Consider the following 17,516-nt stretch of genomic DNA (forward strand, 5'->3'; position numbering starts at 1 on the left):
AGTGTGTACTACTTAGAACCTGAGGGCACCTAATTGTAATTTGCTTATACAACTTTTCAATGTATTGTTAATTGGAAAATAATCCTATATTTATTTTTCTTCTTAGGCTTTGGGGAGAACCAGTTAACCTTCGAGAACAGCATGATGCTTTAGAATTTTTTAATTCTCTTGTTGACAGTTTAGATGAAGCTTTAAAGGCATTAGGTCACCCAACTATGTTAAGTAAAGTCTTAGGAGGTTCCTTTGCTGATCAAAAAATTTGCCAAGGATGTCCTCATAGGTAAGTTTCCAAACATGGAAGTGAATGCAAATGTGAACATGGCCCTACTTTGTTCTAGAACTGTATACGTTTAGATTCCACTGTCTTCATGCCTTTAATATCTTAATCTGCCAACAATTTTTTAGGTACGAATGTGAAGAATCTTTTACAACCCTGAATGTAGATATTAGAAATCACCAAAACCTGCTTGACTCCATGGAACAATATGTCAAAGGTGATTTGCTGGAAGGTGCAAATGCTTATCACTGTGAAAAATGTAACAAAAAGGTAAATTTTGTATGTAAAATTGTTTATGTAAAGATTTCTTAACTTTTCCAGAAAAACATAACATGTTTATTGATGAGAAAAATGTCTGTCCTAAGCTTCTTTGCAGGGAAATAATTTTATTATCCAGCCTCATAGTCTGGTTTCCAGCCATTAACCATTCCCCTGCAACCTCCATATGCCCCAATAGGGCATTCAGTAACAATCCTACATTCGCTGCAAGAAAACGATTTACCCGTTCCATTACCATTTTTTATTGTCATAATTCGTTCTATATCCGCCTCCCCTCTTCCCCCCCCCCCCCTCTTGTAATCTGGTCCAAAAGCCAAAATATCTGGATGTCTAGTTTAATGAATTTCTGTAGCTACATTTAGCATGTTCTTTACTGGGATTCTTTGGATGCCCTGTATATTTAGTCTACAGGCAGCTCATCCTTACAATTAGGGCATGTCTATGTAAATATATAAAAAACAAGAGACAAAATGACTGTTAAATAAATTTGTATTTAGGTAACCTATTTAAAATCATTTGCAAATGTAACAAACATATTTCTCATATATAAAATTGATGGGATATAAAAACCCGCTGGTTTTAGCGATAAGCACAGCCTCTTGAGAGAACCGAAATGTGCATTGAGGTCGGAGGGGTGCCGTGGCGTTTTTTGAAATGGGTAAGAACTGTTTATGAAGAGACGTGGGATAATAGATTTGGCTTAAATATCTTTGCGCTTGTCCAGATTAGGGAGTATTAAATGTGTTACCCCTGTAGAGCTTGGAAATAGCCATAGCTGGACAATTACAGCATTGTGCATTCCCACTAGTGTACACTATATATGTTAAACTGCATAGCTCCTTTCTCCTGTGTGCACTTTATCCAGTGTTGTGGATTCTTTCACCAAACACAAATTTTTATATATGATTTATTGATATATAGATCAATCAGTTTTGTTATATTTGCAAACTATTTTAATTGTTTCCTAAATAAAGATTGTATTTTATTTTAAATGGTCATTTTGTGTCTCTAGTTTTCTATGGTATAAAAGTTTATTACATAGAGTGGCCTATTGTGTTACAGGATGCTTACAGATGCAGGATTTTTAATATTCTCATCACTTACCAGTATTGGCTGTTATGCATCTGTTTAGAACTAAGGTATACTTCTATGTAAATATATGCCTCAGATCTTAGTTTGAGTATCACGCAGACAAAAATGAGCATTTATAGGTTTAAGACAACCTCTTCTTTAATACAGTTACAGAAGCACTTGTGCCAGAGGAATGTTAGAGATGAATGTCTAACAAATGTTCTTTTACAGGTTGATACAGTGAAGCGTTTGCTAATAAAGAAGCTGCCTCCCGTTTTGGCCATTCAGCTAAAACGCTTTGACTATGATTGGGAAAGGGAATGTGCAATTAAATTCAATGACTATTTTGAGTTTCCACGTGAATTAGATATGGAACCATACACAGTGGCTGGTGTAGCAAAACTGGAGGGAGATGATGTAAACCCTGAGAATCAAGTCATCCCTAATGAACAAACTGAAAATGAGCCTGCTGGAAGTACCAAATATAGGTTGGTAGGGGTGTTGGTGCACAGCGGGCAGGCCAGTGGAGGGCACTACTATTCTTACATCATTCAAAGAAATGGCGGAGATGGAGAAAAGAACCGCTGGTACAAGTTTGATGATGGAGATGTAACAGAATGCAAAATGGACGATGATGAGGAAATGAAAAATCAGTGCTTTGGGGGTGAATACATGGGGGAAGTGTTTGATCACATGATGAAAAGAATGTCTTACAGACGTCAGAAGAGGTGGTGGAATGCCTATATTCTTTTTTATGAACGTATGGACACTCTAGACAAGGACAATGAACTGATCAAATATATTAATGAATTAACAATCACCTCAAAGCCCCATCAGATCAAGATGCCATCAGCTATTGAGCGCAGCGTACGCAAGCAAAACGTGCAATTCATGCACAACCGAATGCAGTTCAGCTTAGAATATTTCCAATTTATAAAGAAATTACTAACCTGTAACAGTGTCTACCTGAACCCTCCTCCAGGTAAGTTTATTTATTTTTTAACCTTACAAAGATTGTGTGCTTTAACATAACAATATAATCCCTTTAGTGCAATAAGCAAAATTTCTTTATAGCCAATGAGTAACTGCTGCTAGCAACCATCACTATTGCTGGGCTTATTTGCATGATCATCGGTTTACAGCATTAACCTTTCAGATTCGAATGCACCAGTTAAAATTTCTAAAATACTTGTACTGGGGTTCCAATCAGGTGAGATGGCGGACAGAGATTTCTTACCCTCCTACATGCTGTCTGCTTGTTACTTTGATAATACAGCATCAACAGGCTGTATAACTAGAGCGCTTATAACACTGATCAATGCTATTCTATGGCATACCATTGAATGTGTTCGCAGTCTAAAGGCTGCATTTAAGAGTCCTCTATGGAAACTATAAAAAAACTGTATAAAAACCGTGATCAGATAGTTACCCCTGTCCTGAGGGTAAGGGATAACTTGCGGTTATAGGACAACCCCCTGGGGAATACATACCACGCTTTAGGATATTGACTTTAATGGTTTCTCTATAACTTTTTGCTAGTATCTGGGCTTGATATATATAAATGTGTTAAAGGGGTACTCTACTGGAAAACATTTTCTTTTAAATCAACTGGTGCCAGAAAGTTAGAGATTTGTAAATTACTTCTGTTAAAAAATTCCAATCCTTCTAGTACTTATCAGCTGCTGTATAATACAGAGAAAGTTCTTTTCTTTTGGAATTTCCTTTCTGCCTGACCACCACTGCTCTCTGCTGATACCTCTGTCCATTTTAGGAACTGTGCAAAGTAGGAGCAATGCCCATAGCAAACCTGTACTGCTCTGGACAGTTCCTGACATGGACAGAGATGTCAGCAGAGAGCACTGTGGTCAGACAGAAAGGACATTTAAAAAGAAAAAACTTCTGGTGTATTAAACAGCAGCTGATAAGTACTTGAAGGATTGGGATTTTTTAATAGAAGTGATTTACAAATCTATTTAACTTTCTGGAATCAGTTGATTTAAAAGAAAATGTTTTTTCCAATGGAGTACCCCTTTAATTCATGTCGCAATCCAGACACTTATTTGTTGTGACTGTAGTTTTCTGGCTGCTTAGTAAGGAACTTGAGGATCAGTGTCATGATGCTTTATGTATGTGTTCACAGTGGGTCTGATGTTAACACACATCTCTAAATAAGAAGAGCATAAATGGCAAAATGGCTGCCCGCATAATCATCTACAGAGCTTAGCATAAAAAATTGAGAATATTTTAAATGTATCTCTGAAATGCTGTTTGCAGAGCAAGCAAGAATGCTGCCCCCATGAAAAATAGAGTAAGATATTTAGTGTGAAAAATACAGACAGAGCAACAAATGATGCGAAATTAGCGCTCGTCAGTGTTTTGATTAATCCCCCCCATGATATCCTGCTATTGACCAGTAAACTACAGATTATATTTGCATTATAGAAATACAATATTCAGTATTATCCGCATTAACCTGGCATACAGGCCTGTAATGCGGGTGATACTGATCAAAAAGATATTTACGGCGTCCTGAACAGTCACTCCTCACTTCAGTATATGCAAATTAGTTTCTTGGGGTGCAGGTGGTGTTAAGAACCCTGCTCCGAGCACTGTGACGTCATCTTCGCCGGAAGATAACTGGACACTGAGGACACACGGTCCAAGATGGCCGTGGAAATGAAGCTGAGCTGAATGCCATTTCCGGGTATACCCAGGAAGCGGTGCATACGCAGTACAGTAACAGGCCGAGTGAGCAGGGAGGGAGGGGGGATTATGAATATGGAGGAGCTGGGCACAGGCCACCCAGTGAAAAAGACTTCAGTGCCCAGAGAAAGGTTCGTAGCTCCACCCACACCCCAAGCAACTAATTTGCATATACAGAAAGATCATTTATAGCGGAACGGAGTGACTGTTCAGGATGCCGTGTCATTTTGATCAGTATCACCCGCACTACCGGCCTGTATGACATGTTAGTGCTGGTGATATTGATGACAGATTTCCTTTAAGTCCCTGAATGCCATGGATTATTTTGAAGAAAGTGTCCTGCATGTCTGTTTTTGTGCACTCACTGAGCATCTATCACTGAACGAAGTATAGCGCTTCCTGTGGTGATTTGCAGTTGTGTGGTGCGATTGTACCTCTGTTTATGTTCATTCAATAGGATTCCTGGAGCAGGTGAGCAGAGCCTCAGCCGCCATCTTGACTCAACGAACCCCCCTTAAACACACTGCTGGTAGTCCAATTAGTCCCACAAGGGCCACAACTGCTTTTGTTGCTGTGATATGCATTGATCACGGAAGCTAAGGGGTTAATGGCCGATATCAGGGGCGATGTCCCGGCTGCTAATAAAAGCCAGCACCTGCCATGCATGCTCCTGCATTCTTTTTCTGTTCATGATGTAAATGTGCAGCATAGTGTGCTTAGTCCCAGGCACCATGACTTACATTTACACCATGAGTCCTCTAGGGGTTAAATGTATTGTGGTGCATTCAGTTTGGGGGGTTTCCTTCTTGAATTTTATATGACTTGTATATTTGCAGGTTTATTTCCATATATTGTGCATTTTATGTGTGTATATTTTCAGGGCAAGAACATTTGATGCCTGAGCCAGAAGAAATAACAATGATTAGTATACAGCTTGCTGCTAAATTCTTGTTCACTACAGGATTCCATACAAAGAAAGTTGTTCGTGGGCCTGCCAGTGACTGGTAAAACATTATTTTTTTTCTGTTAACCCTTTGTAACTCAGATGTAAAGTATACCAGAGGCTGTAGATGACACTGCATGTTTTGTAGATCTATAGGATAACGACTCTCTCCTCCTACAATTTTGATGTAGTTTTAATACTGTTTTTACACTTAAATTGGATTAGCCACAATGGGCATCTTTCTCCTATCCACAGGTTAGGTTAGTTGTGTTTGCGGAGGGGCCTGACCACTGAGGGGTGGGGAAGGGAGGAGGCATGCATCCTACAGCTCAGCGCAGCCTTCATAACACTTCATCTCAAAGCATGATATAGTGAGATTTATCAATCTGCAATAGAGAAAAAAAATAAGTGATTTTCCCACAGCAACCAATCAGCTCAGCTAACGAGCTGTGTTTGGTGGTTGTGGGAAAATCACTCCACTTTTTCTCAGTTTTTATAAATCTTGGCCATAGAGAGCTGACAGATTTACTTTGAGTGAAGCATGCTCCTGTGCACATCACTAGTCTATATTTGAGGGGAGGGGTCTCATCACTAAAGCCCAACCAATCTTAGAGTACTCCGGTGGAATTTTTAAAAATGTTTTTATTTTTATTTTATTTTAACCCTTTGGGGGATGGAGCCCATTATGACCCTAAGGACGGGAGCATTTTTTGCAAATCTGACCACTGTCACTTTAAGCATTAATAACTCTGGGATGCTTTTACTTATAAATTTGATTCAGAGATTGTTTTTTCATGACATATTTTACTTTATGGTAGTGGTATAATTTTGTGGATACTTGCATCATTTCTTGGTGAAAAATTCCAAAATTTGATGAAAAATTTGAAACTTTAGCAATTTTCTAACTTTGAAGCGCTCTGCTTGTAAGGAAAATAGACATTCCAAATAAATTCTATATTGATTCACAAATACAATATGTCTACTTTATATTTGCATCATAAAGTTGACATGTTTTTACTTTTGGAAGACATCAGAGGGCTTCAAAGTTCAGCAGCAATTTTCCAATTTTTCACAAAACTTTCAAAATCTGAATTTTTCAGGGACCAGTTCAGGTTTGAAGTGGATTTGAAGGGTCTTCATATTAGAAATACCCCATAAATGACCCAATTAGGGTACGTTTACACTACAGAATTTCCAGGCGGAATTCCGCGGGCTCAATTCCGCGGTGTGAACTTTAACATTAGTGTGAACGGGTTTCCGCAAGACCCGTTCACACTGCGGAATTTCAACGGCGGACATTTCCGCCGCTGAAAGTGTTCCGCGCAAAGAAAGAACATGTTCATTCTTTGTGCGGAATCCGCGAGTGGACCATAGCCGTCAATGGTGTTGGCTCAGTGCCCCGCGGCCCTAGCGCCGAAGCAACCTAGGTGGCGGCCGCCAGGCGGAATTTCCGCCCGCGGAATGCAGCCGCGAGAATTCCGTAGTGTGAACGCACCCTAAAAACTGCACTCCTCAAAGTATCCAAAATGACATTCAGTAAGTTTGTTAACCCTTTAGGTGTTAAACACGAATAGCAGCAAAGTGAAGGAGAAAATTCAAAATCTTTATTTTTTACACTTGCATGTTCTTGTAGACCCAGTTTTTGAATTTTTACAAGTGGTAATAGGAGAAAAAGCCTCATAAAATTTGTAACCCAATTTCTCTCGAGTAAGGAAATACCTCATATGTGTATGTCAAGTGTTCGGCGGGCGCAGTAGGGCGCTCAGAAGGGAAGGAGCGACAATGGGATTTTGGAGAGTGAATTTTTCTGAAATGGTTTTTGGGGGGCATGTCACATTTAGGAAGTCCCTATGGTGCCAGAACATCAGAAAACCCCACATGGCATACCATCTTGGAAACTACACCCCTCAAGGCACATATCAAGGGGTCCAGTGAGCCTTAACACCGCGCAGGTGTTTGACGACTTTTCGTTAAAATCAGATGTGTAAATGAAAAATATTTTTTTTTTCACTTAAGTACAGTTTCTTCCCCAAATTTACCATTTTTACAAAGGGGTATGGAAGAGAATGCCCCCCAAAATTTGTAACCCCATCTCTTCTGAGTATGGAAATACCCTATGTTAGGACGTAAAATGATCTGCGGGCGAAATACAGTGCTCAGAAGTGGAGAAGCGCCATTGAGCTTTTGGAAAGCGAATTCGTTTGGAATGGTAGTCAGGGGCCATGTGCGTTTACGAAGCCCCCCGTGGTGCCAGAACAGTGGACCCCCCACATGTGACCCCATTTTGGAAACTACACCCCTCACAGAATTTAATAAGGGGTGCAGTGAGTATTTACACCCCACTGGCGTTTGACAGATCTTTGGAACAGTGGACTGTGCAAATGAAAAATGTTTCATTTTCACGGACCACTGTTCCAAAAGTCTGTCAGACACATGTGGGGCGTAAATGCTCATTGTACCCCTTATTACATTATACGAGGGGTATAGTTTGCAAAATGGGGTCACGTGTGTGGGGGGGGGGGGGGGTTCCGGCGCTATGGGGGCTTCAATTCCGGACACATTTTCTCTTCAAAATCCCAATGGCGCTCCTTCAATTCTGAGCATTGCAGTGCGCCCGCCGAGCACTTTACATCCACATATGGGGTACTCAGAGGAAATTGGGTTACAATTTTTGGGGGCTTTTTTCCTATTTTCCCTTGTAAAAATGAAAAATTTAGGGTAACACCAGCATTTTAGTGAAAACATTTTTTTTTTTCGTTTGCCCATCCAAATTTAATGAAAATTCGTCAAACACCTGTGTGGTGTTCAGGCTCACTATACCCCTTGTTACGTTCCGTGGGGGGTGTAGTTTCCAAAATGGGGTCACATGTGGGTATTTGTTTTTGCGTTTATCTCAGAACCACTGTAAAATCAGCCACCCCTGTGCAAGTCGCCAATTTAGGCCTCAAATGTACATGGTGCGCTCTCACTCCTGAGCCTTGTTGTGCGTCCGCAGAGCATTTTACGCCCACATATGGGGTATTTCCGTACTCAGGAGAAATTGCGTTACTAATTTTGGGAGTCTTTTTTTCCTTTTACTGCTTGTGAAAATAAAAAGTATGGGGCAACACCAGCATGTTAGTGTAAAAATTTTTTTTTTTTTTTTTTTTTTTTTTTTTTTTTTACACTAACAGGCTGGTGTAACCCCCAACTTTTCCTTTTCATAAGGGGTAAAAGGAGAAAAAGCCCCCCAAAATTTGTTGTGCAATTTCTCCCGATTACGGAAATACCCCATATGTGGCCCTAAACTGTTTCCTTGAAATACGACCGGGCTCCAAAATGAGAGAGTGCCATGCATATTTGAGGACTAAATAAGGGATCGCATAGGGGTATTCTACGCCAGTGATTCCCAAACAGGGTGCCTCCAGCTGTTTCTAAACTCCCAGCATGCCTGGATAGTCAGTGGCTGTCCAGAAATGCTGGGAGTTGTTTTGCAACAGCTGGAGGCTCCGTTTTGGAAACACTGCCGTACAATACGTTTTTCATTTTTATTGGGGGGGGGGGGGGGGACAGTGTAAGGGGTGTATATGTAGTGTTTTAACCTTTATTATGTGTTAGTGTAGTGTTTTTAGGGGACATTCGCACTGGCGTGTTACGGTGAGTTTCCCGCAGGAGTTTGAGCTGCGGCGAAAAATTTGCCGCAGACCAAACCTGAAGCAGGAAACTTACTGTAAACCTGCCCGTGTGAATGTACCCTGTACGTTCACATGGGGGGCAAACCTCCAGCTGTTTCAAAACCACAACTCCCAGCATGCACTGACTGTGCATGCTGGGAGTTGTACTTTTGCAACAGCTGGAGGCACACTGGTTGGAAAACCTTCAGTTAGGTAACAGAACCTAACTCAGTATTTTCCAATCAGTGTGCCTCCAGCTGTTGCAAAACTACAACTCCCAGCATGTACTAATCGCCGAAGGGCATGCTGGGAGATGTAGTTATGCAACAGCTGGAGGTTTACGCAATTACAACTCCCAGCATGGTGAGACAGCTGTTTGCTGACTGGGCATGCTGGGATTTGCAGTTTTGAAACAGTGCCCAGTGATCTCCAAACTATGACCCTCCAGATATTGCAAAACTACAAATCCCAGCATGCCCAGACAGCAAAGAGCTGTTTGAGCATGCTAGGACATGTAGTTTTGCAAGATCTGGAGGGATACAGTTTAGAGACCACTATATAGTGGTCTCAAACTGCAGCCCTCCAGCTGTTGCAAAACTACATATTCCAGCATGCCCAAACAGCAAACAGCTGTCTGGGCATGCTGGGAGTTGTAGTTTTGCAACATCTGGAGGGCTACAGTCTGACTGTAGCCCTCCAGATGTTGCTAGGCAACTTACCGGCTTCTGTAGGATCCAGGGAGCCATCTTCTTCTGCCGCCCGCGCCGATCACCGTCCCCCGCAGCCTCCGGAGGGGTAAGTGGACCTTCTGCGTTCGGTCCCCGTCGTTTCCCCGCCTATTGTAGGTGGGCAGGACGGGGAAAACGAAAGTAAACCCCTCCGCCCCCGATCTGCTATTGGTGGTCGCGTCTAGACCACCAATAGCAGGGATAGGCGGGGTGGCACCTCTGCCACCTCACTCCTATCGCTTCGGGGGGATCGTAGTTGTCTTAGACAACCGCGATCCCCCTTCTATTCCTGGTCACCATAGACCCGTATGACCCGGAATCGGCATAAATCGCAATTGTGAATTCCCTTTGCTATTTGCCCGATCGCCGACATGGGGGGAGGGGGTTCTAATGACCCCCCTGGCATTTGCACGGGGTGCCTGCTGATAGATACGCCCTTCGTCCTTAAGTACCAGGACGCAAGGGCGTATCCCCACCAGGTTAAATCAACTGGTGCCAGAAAGTTAAACAGATTTGTAAATGACTTCTATAAAAAAAAAATCTTAATCCTTCCAGTACTTATCAGCTGCTGTATGCTCCAGAGGAAGTCCTTTTCTTTTTTAATTTCTTTCCAGTCTGACCACAGTGCTCTCTGCTGACACATTTGTCCATGTCAGGAACTGTCCAGAGCAGGAGAAAATTCCCATCACAAACCTCTCCTCCTCTGGACAGTTCCTGACATGGACAGCGGTGTCAGCAGAGAGCGCTGTGGTCAGACAGAAAATAAATTCAAAAAGAAAAGAACTTTCTCTGTAGTATACAGCAGCTGATAGGTACTGGACGGATTAAGATTTTTTTAATAGAAGTAATTTACAAGTCTGTATAACTTTCTGGCACCAGTTAATTTAAAAGAAATTGTTTTCCACCGGAGTACCCCTTTAACTTGCAACGTATCAAATGTTTATTTAAAGTATAACTAATGGCAAAAACTAAATTATCCCCTATTCACAGGACAGGGGATAAGTAGCTGATAGCCCCCTGCGATCTCTGGGAACCTTTGCTCAGTGAGGAGCGTGTGCTGCAGATGGCACATGCTCTATTCATTTCTATGGGAACACCGAAAACCTCTGAGTACAGCCCTCAGGCATCACCGGCGCTCCCATAGAAATTAATGGAGCGCATGCCATCTACCGGTAGACTACACACACTCCTTAGTGAGAGAGCCGGGGTCCTGTCCCGGTGATTGTGGGGGTCTCAGTGGTTGAACCCCCCCGCGATCAGCTACATTTCCCTTATCCTATGGATAGGGTATAAGTTAACTCTTGCTGGAGTACTCCTTTAAATTACAGTAGCCTTTTACCCCTTGATGCAAATGGTGGGCTGTTTTTTTTTTTTTCCTTAAATTTTGCCCCACAAATATATTTTTTCTGGTTTTGCCATAGGTTTTGTTGTGAAATGATTAACCCCTTAAGGACCAAGCCCAGGACAACTGCAGCGCAATATACACTTATCTCCTATCTACAAGATAGAGGATAAGTGTTTGATCGCGGGAGGTCCGACCGCTGGGACCCCCCGAGATCTCCCTAACGGGGCGCTGCCATTAGCGCTCATAGTGAGGGTTAAGGCGCGTAGCGTCGACCTAGAGGTCGACGGTGACGCCCCGTCTCCTCCCTGTCTCCTCCCCGTCCCAATACAGTTCTATGGGGGAGCCGGGGTGGCCCGAACACTGCCTCCCCGCCTCTCCCGTAGAGATGCATGGAGGAGGCGTGCCGGCCGCAACGTTATGCTGCGGCAGGCACGCCCCCTGCACGGGAGAGCCACGGCACAGCCATGGGCCCCGTACAGGAGATCGTTGAGGGTCCCAGCGGTCAGACCCCCTGCGATCAAACACTTACCCCCTATCTTGTAGATAGGGGATAAGTGTATATTGCGCTGCAGTTGTCCTTTAAGGACAGGTCAATTTTATTTTTCGCGTTTTCGTTTTTTCCTCCTCGCCTTCTAAAATCCATAACTTTTTTATATTTCCATCTACAGACCCATATAAGGGCTTGCTTTTTGTGTGACCAATTGTACTTTGCAATGAAACCTCTCATTTTACCATAAAATGTACGGCGAACCCGAAAAAATAATTTTGGGGAGGAAATTTAAAGGGTAACATTAAAACTAATTTCAATTATTGCACTCCTTATGGTAAATAAAAAATATTTGTAATATACTTTGTTTAAAAAAAAAAAATGAAGTTTTCTATGTGTTATTGGTGCTTAAAAAGGCTCAAAAGCACATTTTCCCCCATCATATACACAGGCTTTGGACCGAAGTCCAAACACAGAAAGTGCAGCCTGGAGTGCTGAGGGGGTGGTGTCCAGCCTCATCCAATCATAGCTCCTCTCACAATTAACTGCTATATGCTGTTGGTTGGACCCCCCCCTCAGCACTCAAGTCTGCACTACCTGTGTTTGGGCTTCGGTCCTAAGTCTGTGTATGAGATGGGGGGAAAATGTGCTCTTGAACTTTTTTTTAAGCACAAATAAAACATAGAAAACTTAATTTTTTTTTAAGCAAAGTATAATTAGAAATATTATTTATTTACCTTAAGGAGTGCAATAGCAAAAAATAGTAGTTTTAATGAGAGTGACCATTTAAATGAAAACCACAATTTTTCACATTTTGGAGAGTTTCATTTTCACACTGTACACTTTACGGTAAAAATTGTTTGTTATTCTGTGGGTCAATACAATTAAAATGATACCCATGGTTAGATACTTTTATATTTTTGTACCGCTTAAAAAAAAAAAAATCTAAAACTTTTTGTACAAAATCAGTATTCTAAAATCTCCCTATTTTGACCACCTATAACTTTTCCATTTTTCCGTTTATAGGGCAGTATGAGGGCTAATTTTTTGCGCCATAATCTGTACTTTTTATAAAATACCACATTTGCATATATAAAACTTTTAGATTATTTTTTATAAAAAAAAAATTTTGGGAATAAAATGTGACGAGCAGCATTTTGGGACTTTTTAATTTTTTACGTTTACGCCGTTCACCGTACCGGATCATTAACGTTATATTTCAATAGTTCGGACATTTACGTAAGCAGCGATACCAAATGTTTATAAAAAATAAATAAATTATGCTTTTTGGGGGTTAAATGGGAAAAACCGACAATTTTTATTGGGGGAGGGGATTTTTTTATATTTTTTGAACTTTTAAATTTTTACATTATTTTTTTAATTTACACTGTTTGTCCCCATAGGGGACTATTTATAGCAATCATTTGATTGCTAATACTGTTCAGTGCTATGCATAGGGCATAGCACTGATCAGTATTATCGGCAATCTTCTCTGGTCTGCTCGATAGCGGGAGACGGATGGAGGCAGGTGAATAGGACACCGTCCGCCATTAGAGATGATTGGATCCCTGCAGCAGCGGTTGATCATATATTTTAACATGCACATAGCCGCAGATGCCGTGATCACGGATGTCCCTGCCGTGTATGACGCGATCACCGCTCTGATGCACACGGTCATACACAGGACGTACATGTATGAGACAGTCAAGCATGCTTAGTGCTAGTTAGTCTTCACTTTGTACACAATCAAAGGGGATTATGGTAAAGTGTGTTCTATGTTGTATGGAAACATCAGGGTCACATTTCAGATTGGAAACTAGCAAGTGATTAGTTAAATAGGGAGAAGGAATAGTACAAGAACGCACAACATTTTACCTAACAACCAGAACATTTGTACTCTTAGATATACATGTGCTACACATCTTTACAGACTGTTTCCAACTTAATATTGTGGGAAGACCCGTTTTATGATAAAAATTGTGTAGGAATACTTTTCATGCTTTCAGATACTTTTTTTTCTCGTGTAGATGTTGAGTTGACTTTGTTTAATGCTTTGTTTTAGGTATGATGCATTGTGCATCTTGCTCCGCCATAGCAAGAATGTTCGCTACTGGTTTGCACATGGTGTTCTCTTTGCTTATCCAAATCGCTTTTCTGAATATCTTTTGGAGTGCCCTAGTGCTGAAGTTAGAGGAGCTTTTGCAAAACTTGTAGTATTTATTGCACATTTTTCTTTGCAAGATGGACCCTGTACTTTACCCTTTGCCTCACCTGGACCATCAAGTCAGGTATGTTTATGATTTTCCATTTAAGTGAAGCCATTGTTTCTCGGTCGCTCTTCATTGGGGGACGCCTAACTGATGGGTATATGCTCTTGCCACTAGGAGGCACTGACACTAGAAAAAAAAACTTTCTGCTCCTCCCTGACAGGATAAACCTGCCCACCTGCAGTGAATTAATCAGTTTTAGCTAGTGTCAGCAGGAGGCAAGACACAGGTCTGGGAGCTCCCCAGACCTGGTCTATTTTATTATTTTCTTGTAAGGGCTGTTATTTAGGTTCTTTACTCCCTTTTGTTTCCTTTTTTTTTTCAGGTGGGGGTTCAGGAGCATGGCGCTACCTGTTCCCCCATATGCAGCTAAGGTGCACGAGTCATGACAGTATGCACCGTCAACCCCTTCCCGCCAACGGTCAGCACCTGGGGTTACACCTAGGGTCAGAGTCCCCCTATTTCCCTGCTCGTCCTGTCTGTTGAAGCATGACGTGATGCAGGTGGCAAAACAGCTGGCTGAAGACATCTTGGGTGAGTATGTGGAGTCTGAGGTGAGTATACATCTCTTTCCCCCCCCCTCCCTCCCACCCCCCCCCCTTGGCTGCATCTATGGTGGAAGGAGGGGTCTGTAGCGGGGTGCCCAGGGAGCTGCTCTCCCTTTTTAAATGCCGGGTGCTTTCCACATTTTTCTCCCTGTCCCGCTGGCTGGAGCCGTCCTTTTCTCACCTATTCGCTGGGTCTGCGGTGTGGACGGGAGTGCGCCCCGAGGTGCTCATGCCGGCGGGTGTTCAGGGGGGACCATGGTGGCACCTTCTTCTTCCCCTAATTCTCCACGCGAGTCAGGCAACTCCTCCCCTCCAGCTTGCGCGCTGCTGGGGGCCATATCCAGTGAATATACACCTTACTCTGCAGCGGTGTCTAGCTCCGCCCCTTACGCCCTGCCCTCGCTGTGGGGCTCGCCGGCACTCGGTTCACACAGCTCCTACTCCCATGGCAGTAGTCCGGAGGGAGCTTGTCTGAAGGGGCCTCTATTGTCCCCTATCTGGTGCTGTGCGGCGCTTGGCAGGCGCCTTCATTGCACAGAATCCTGCGGGCAGCACTTTTGCAAGGCGCCTTGCGCCCATGCTCCTTATCCTTAGTCAATGGCATGGGTGAACATACATACTGTTTTTTTATACTGCACCTCACACTGATATATATATATATATATATATAAAAAAAAATGTATATTCCCCAGTCACTGAGACTATTGGGTTTTGGCTCCCTCTGATGGCCAATACTTGTATTGCACTCTGCCTTCTATTAGGTGACCTGCCTTTGCCTAACGTCATGAGCCGCTTACGGTTTCCCTCTGGTGTCCTTTACCCTACATTGTGGCTCACTGTTGTAGAGCATATGCGAACCGCCGTGGCGGTTGTTACCAGGGAGTCACTTTCCCTTGGAAATTGTCTGAGGATGTATTCAAGCAAACTGTTCTCCCTTACTACCGAGTGCCATGTACCGTAATGTGCAAACTTCCTTTTGCCTTTCTGGCAGACACTCCGGTTTCCCTTGGGATTCCTCTTCCATTAGGTCTGCCGACCACTCACTCTGGGGGTGTTCTTGGTATGTCATGCTATATGATTCCCTTCCCCACAGGCTACCGCATCTGCGGCTAGTGCTCTGGATCAACACATCCAGCGCTAAGTCTTGGACCTGACATTATTATGCCAGACAGTAATCTCGCCTGTCACCCATTTCTCAGATGCCGCATCTGCGGCGGACACTCCGGTACAACTGGTCTGCATGGTTGCCTACATTGCCTGCCATACAGCAAACGGCTGCTGTCTCTGCGGCTAGAGTTCCAGTACCTCACTACCGAGTGCTGTGTCTGATGGAGTGAACCATTGTCTACTATGCACGCATTCCAGTAAGCTACAGTGATCTGCATGGTTGCCTACTCTGCCTGTCATACCTCAAACGGCTGAGGTATCTGCGGCTGGAGTTCCAGTACCTGGCTACTGTGCTAGGTATCCGACGGAATAACTCACTATCCACAATGGATTCATACCAGTCAGCCAGACAGTGGTCTGCATGGTTTCCTATACTTCCTGTCACATTTCTCCCGGCTGATGTATCTGTGGCTGGAGTTCCAGTACCTCACTACTGTGCGAGGTGTCGATGGTATGGCATGCTGTCTACTATGGACCCACCAGTAAACTAGTGATCTGCATGGTTCCGATACCGCTTGGCACACATCACATAGCTGATGTATCTGCTACTCTATTTCCGGTACTTCAATGTTGGGTGAGGTGACTGATGGAGTGACCCATTGTCTACTGTGGACCCATACCAGTAAGCCAGACAGTGGTCTGCAGGGTTTACTACACCGCCTGTCACACATCACACGGCTGATGTATCTGCTACTTGAGTTCCGTACCTCACTACTGGGTGAGGTGACTGATGGAATCACTCGTTGTCTACTATGGACCAGACACTGGTCTGCATGGTTGCCTACACCGCCTGTCATACGACAGACGGCTGAAGTATCTGTGGCTGAACTTTAGGTACCTCACTACTGTGCGAGGTGCCAACCAACTGACTCGTTGTCGTCTATGGACTATACCAGTACGCCAGATAGCGGTCTGCATGGTTTCCATTCTGGTTCTATACCAGTAGGCCAAACAGCGGTCTGCATGGTTTACTACACTGCCTGTCACACATCTCACGGCTATTGTTTCTGCTGCTGGAGTTCCGGTACCTCACCGCTTTGTGTGGTACCCGACAGTGTCTCGCGGTCCACTATGGATCCATACTGGTAAGCCAGGCAGTTGTCTGCATGTACGCCGCATGACTGATTTTTTTTTGTGGCTGGAGTTCCGTACCCCACTGCTGTGCACGGTATATGTAGAACTGCCCCAGCGTGTCCCACCTTCACTATGCGGGATGTCAGGGATGCATTACTTGGCTCTTCTGCCTCCCTCTATCTCCCAAGGGGTGGGTTTCTTGGCCTCCCCGCCCTCCCACCTATGGCAAAAGGGGCACAGTTATCGTCTGTCTGCCTGTTCCCTTTTTGCCAACCGCCTGGTTCTTGTTAAACCAGACTGCTTTCTACATTGTTTCCGCCGCCATTGGTCTATGACCTCTGGGCTGCCGCGGACATAGCCAGGTTTCCAGTACCTCAGTGCTGGGTGAGGGTTCTGTAGTAGGGTCCGTACAGGTATTCCGGATTGATGCCAGTTGGACAATCCTTTTCTGTCAGTTTTCTACAGCACCAGGCCGCCCCTTGGACGGACCGCACTCTAGTACCCTGCCTTCTGGGACGGTTGACTGGAGTGACCCTGGGTGCTCAGGACTCCTATACCTACCAGCCAGTCGGTTTTTCCACATGGCTTCCTACTACGTCGGGTCAACTAACGTACACTTCCACCCTGTGGACGGTAGTTCAGGTTACCCACTGCCATGAGATGGTTTCTAGCGAGTCTCCCCATCTTACCCCATGGGCCTTAGACAATGCACCACATACTAGGTTTAAAAGGTTACTTTCGTGGCCAGGTCCTTCTCTACATGCCTGCTATTCTGTCTACAGGCTGGTATCTCACCCCACTGTGTGTTTCTGTATGCGGGACCCGGCATGGCCACGGTCCCTTTGCCACATAGCCACTGTGGGTCTGCATGGTGTTCTAATCCACCTGGTTACCTCCCCCGGGTCTACTGATACGCAGCTGCAGTCCGGTGTGTCTCTTTCCGGGTGCGGTTTCGCAGTGTGTGTACCTGTGTG

At 43.9% G+C, this 17,516-nt stretch overlaps 1 protein-coding gene across 6 annotated transcripts in view; it reads left to right on the top strand.

Moving 5' to 3' along the window:
- USP9X (ubiquitin specific peptidase 9 X-linked) overlaps positions 1-17,516 on the top strand; it is a 197,839-nt gene that overhangs the window by 160,286 nt on the left and 20,037 nt on the right. For all 6 annotated transcript variants that reach the window (XM_056558938.1, XM_056558943.1, XM_056558942.1 and 3 more), the window contains 5 exons: positions 107-280; positions 406-547; positions 1,859-2,609; positions 5,211-5,334; positions 13,549-13,774. In XM_056558938.1, coding sequence (XP_056414913.1) covers positions 107-280; positions 406-547; positions 1,859-2,609; positions 5,211-5,334; positions 13,549-13,774 — 1,417 coding nt within the window. The remainder of the gene's footprint in view (positions 1-106; positions 281-405; positions 548-1,858; positions 2,610-5,210; positions 5,335-13,548; positions 13,775-17,516) is intronic.

This window comes from Hyla sarda, chromosome 2 (assembly GCF_029499605.1).
Source record: "Hyla sarda isolate aHylSar1 chromosome 2, aHylSar1.hap1, whole genome shotgun sequence".
Lineage (NCBI taxonomy): Eukaryota > Metazoa > Chordata > Amphibia > Anura > Hylidae > Hyla > Hyla sarda.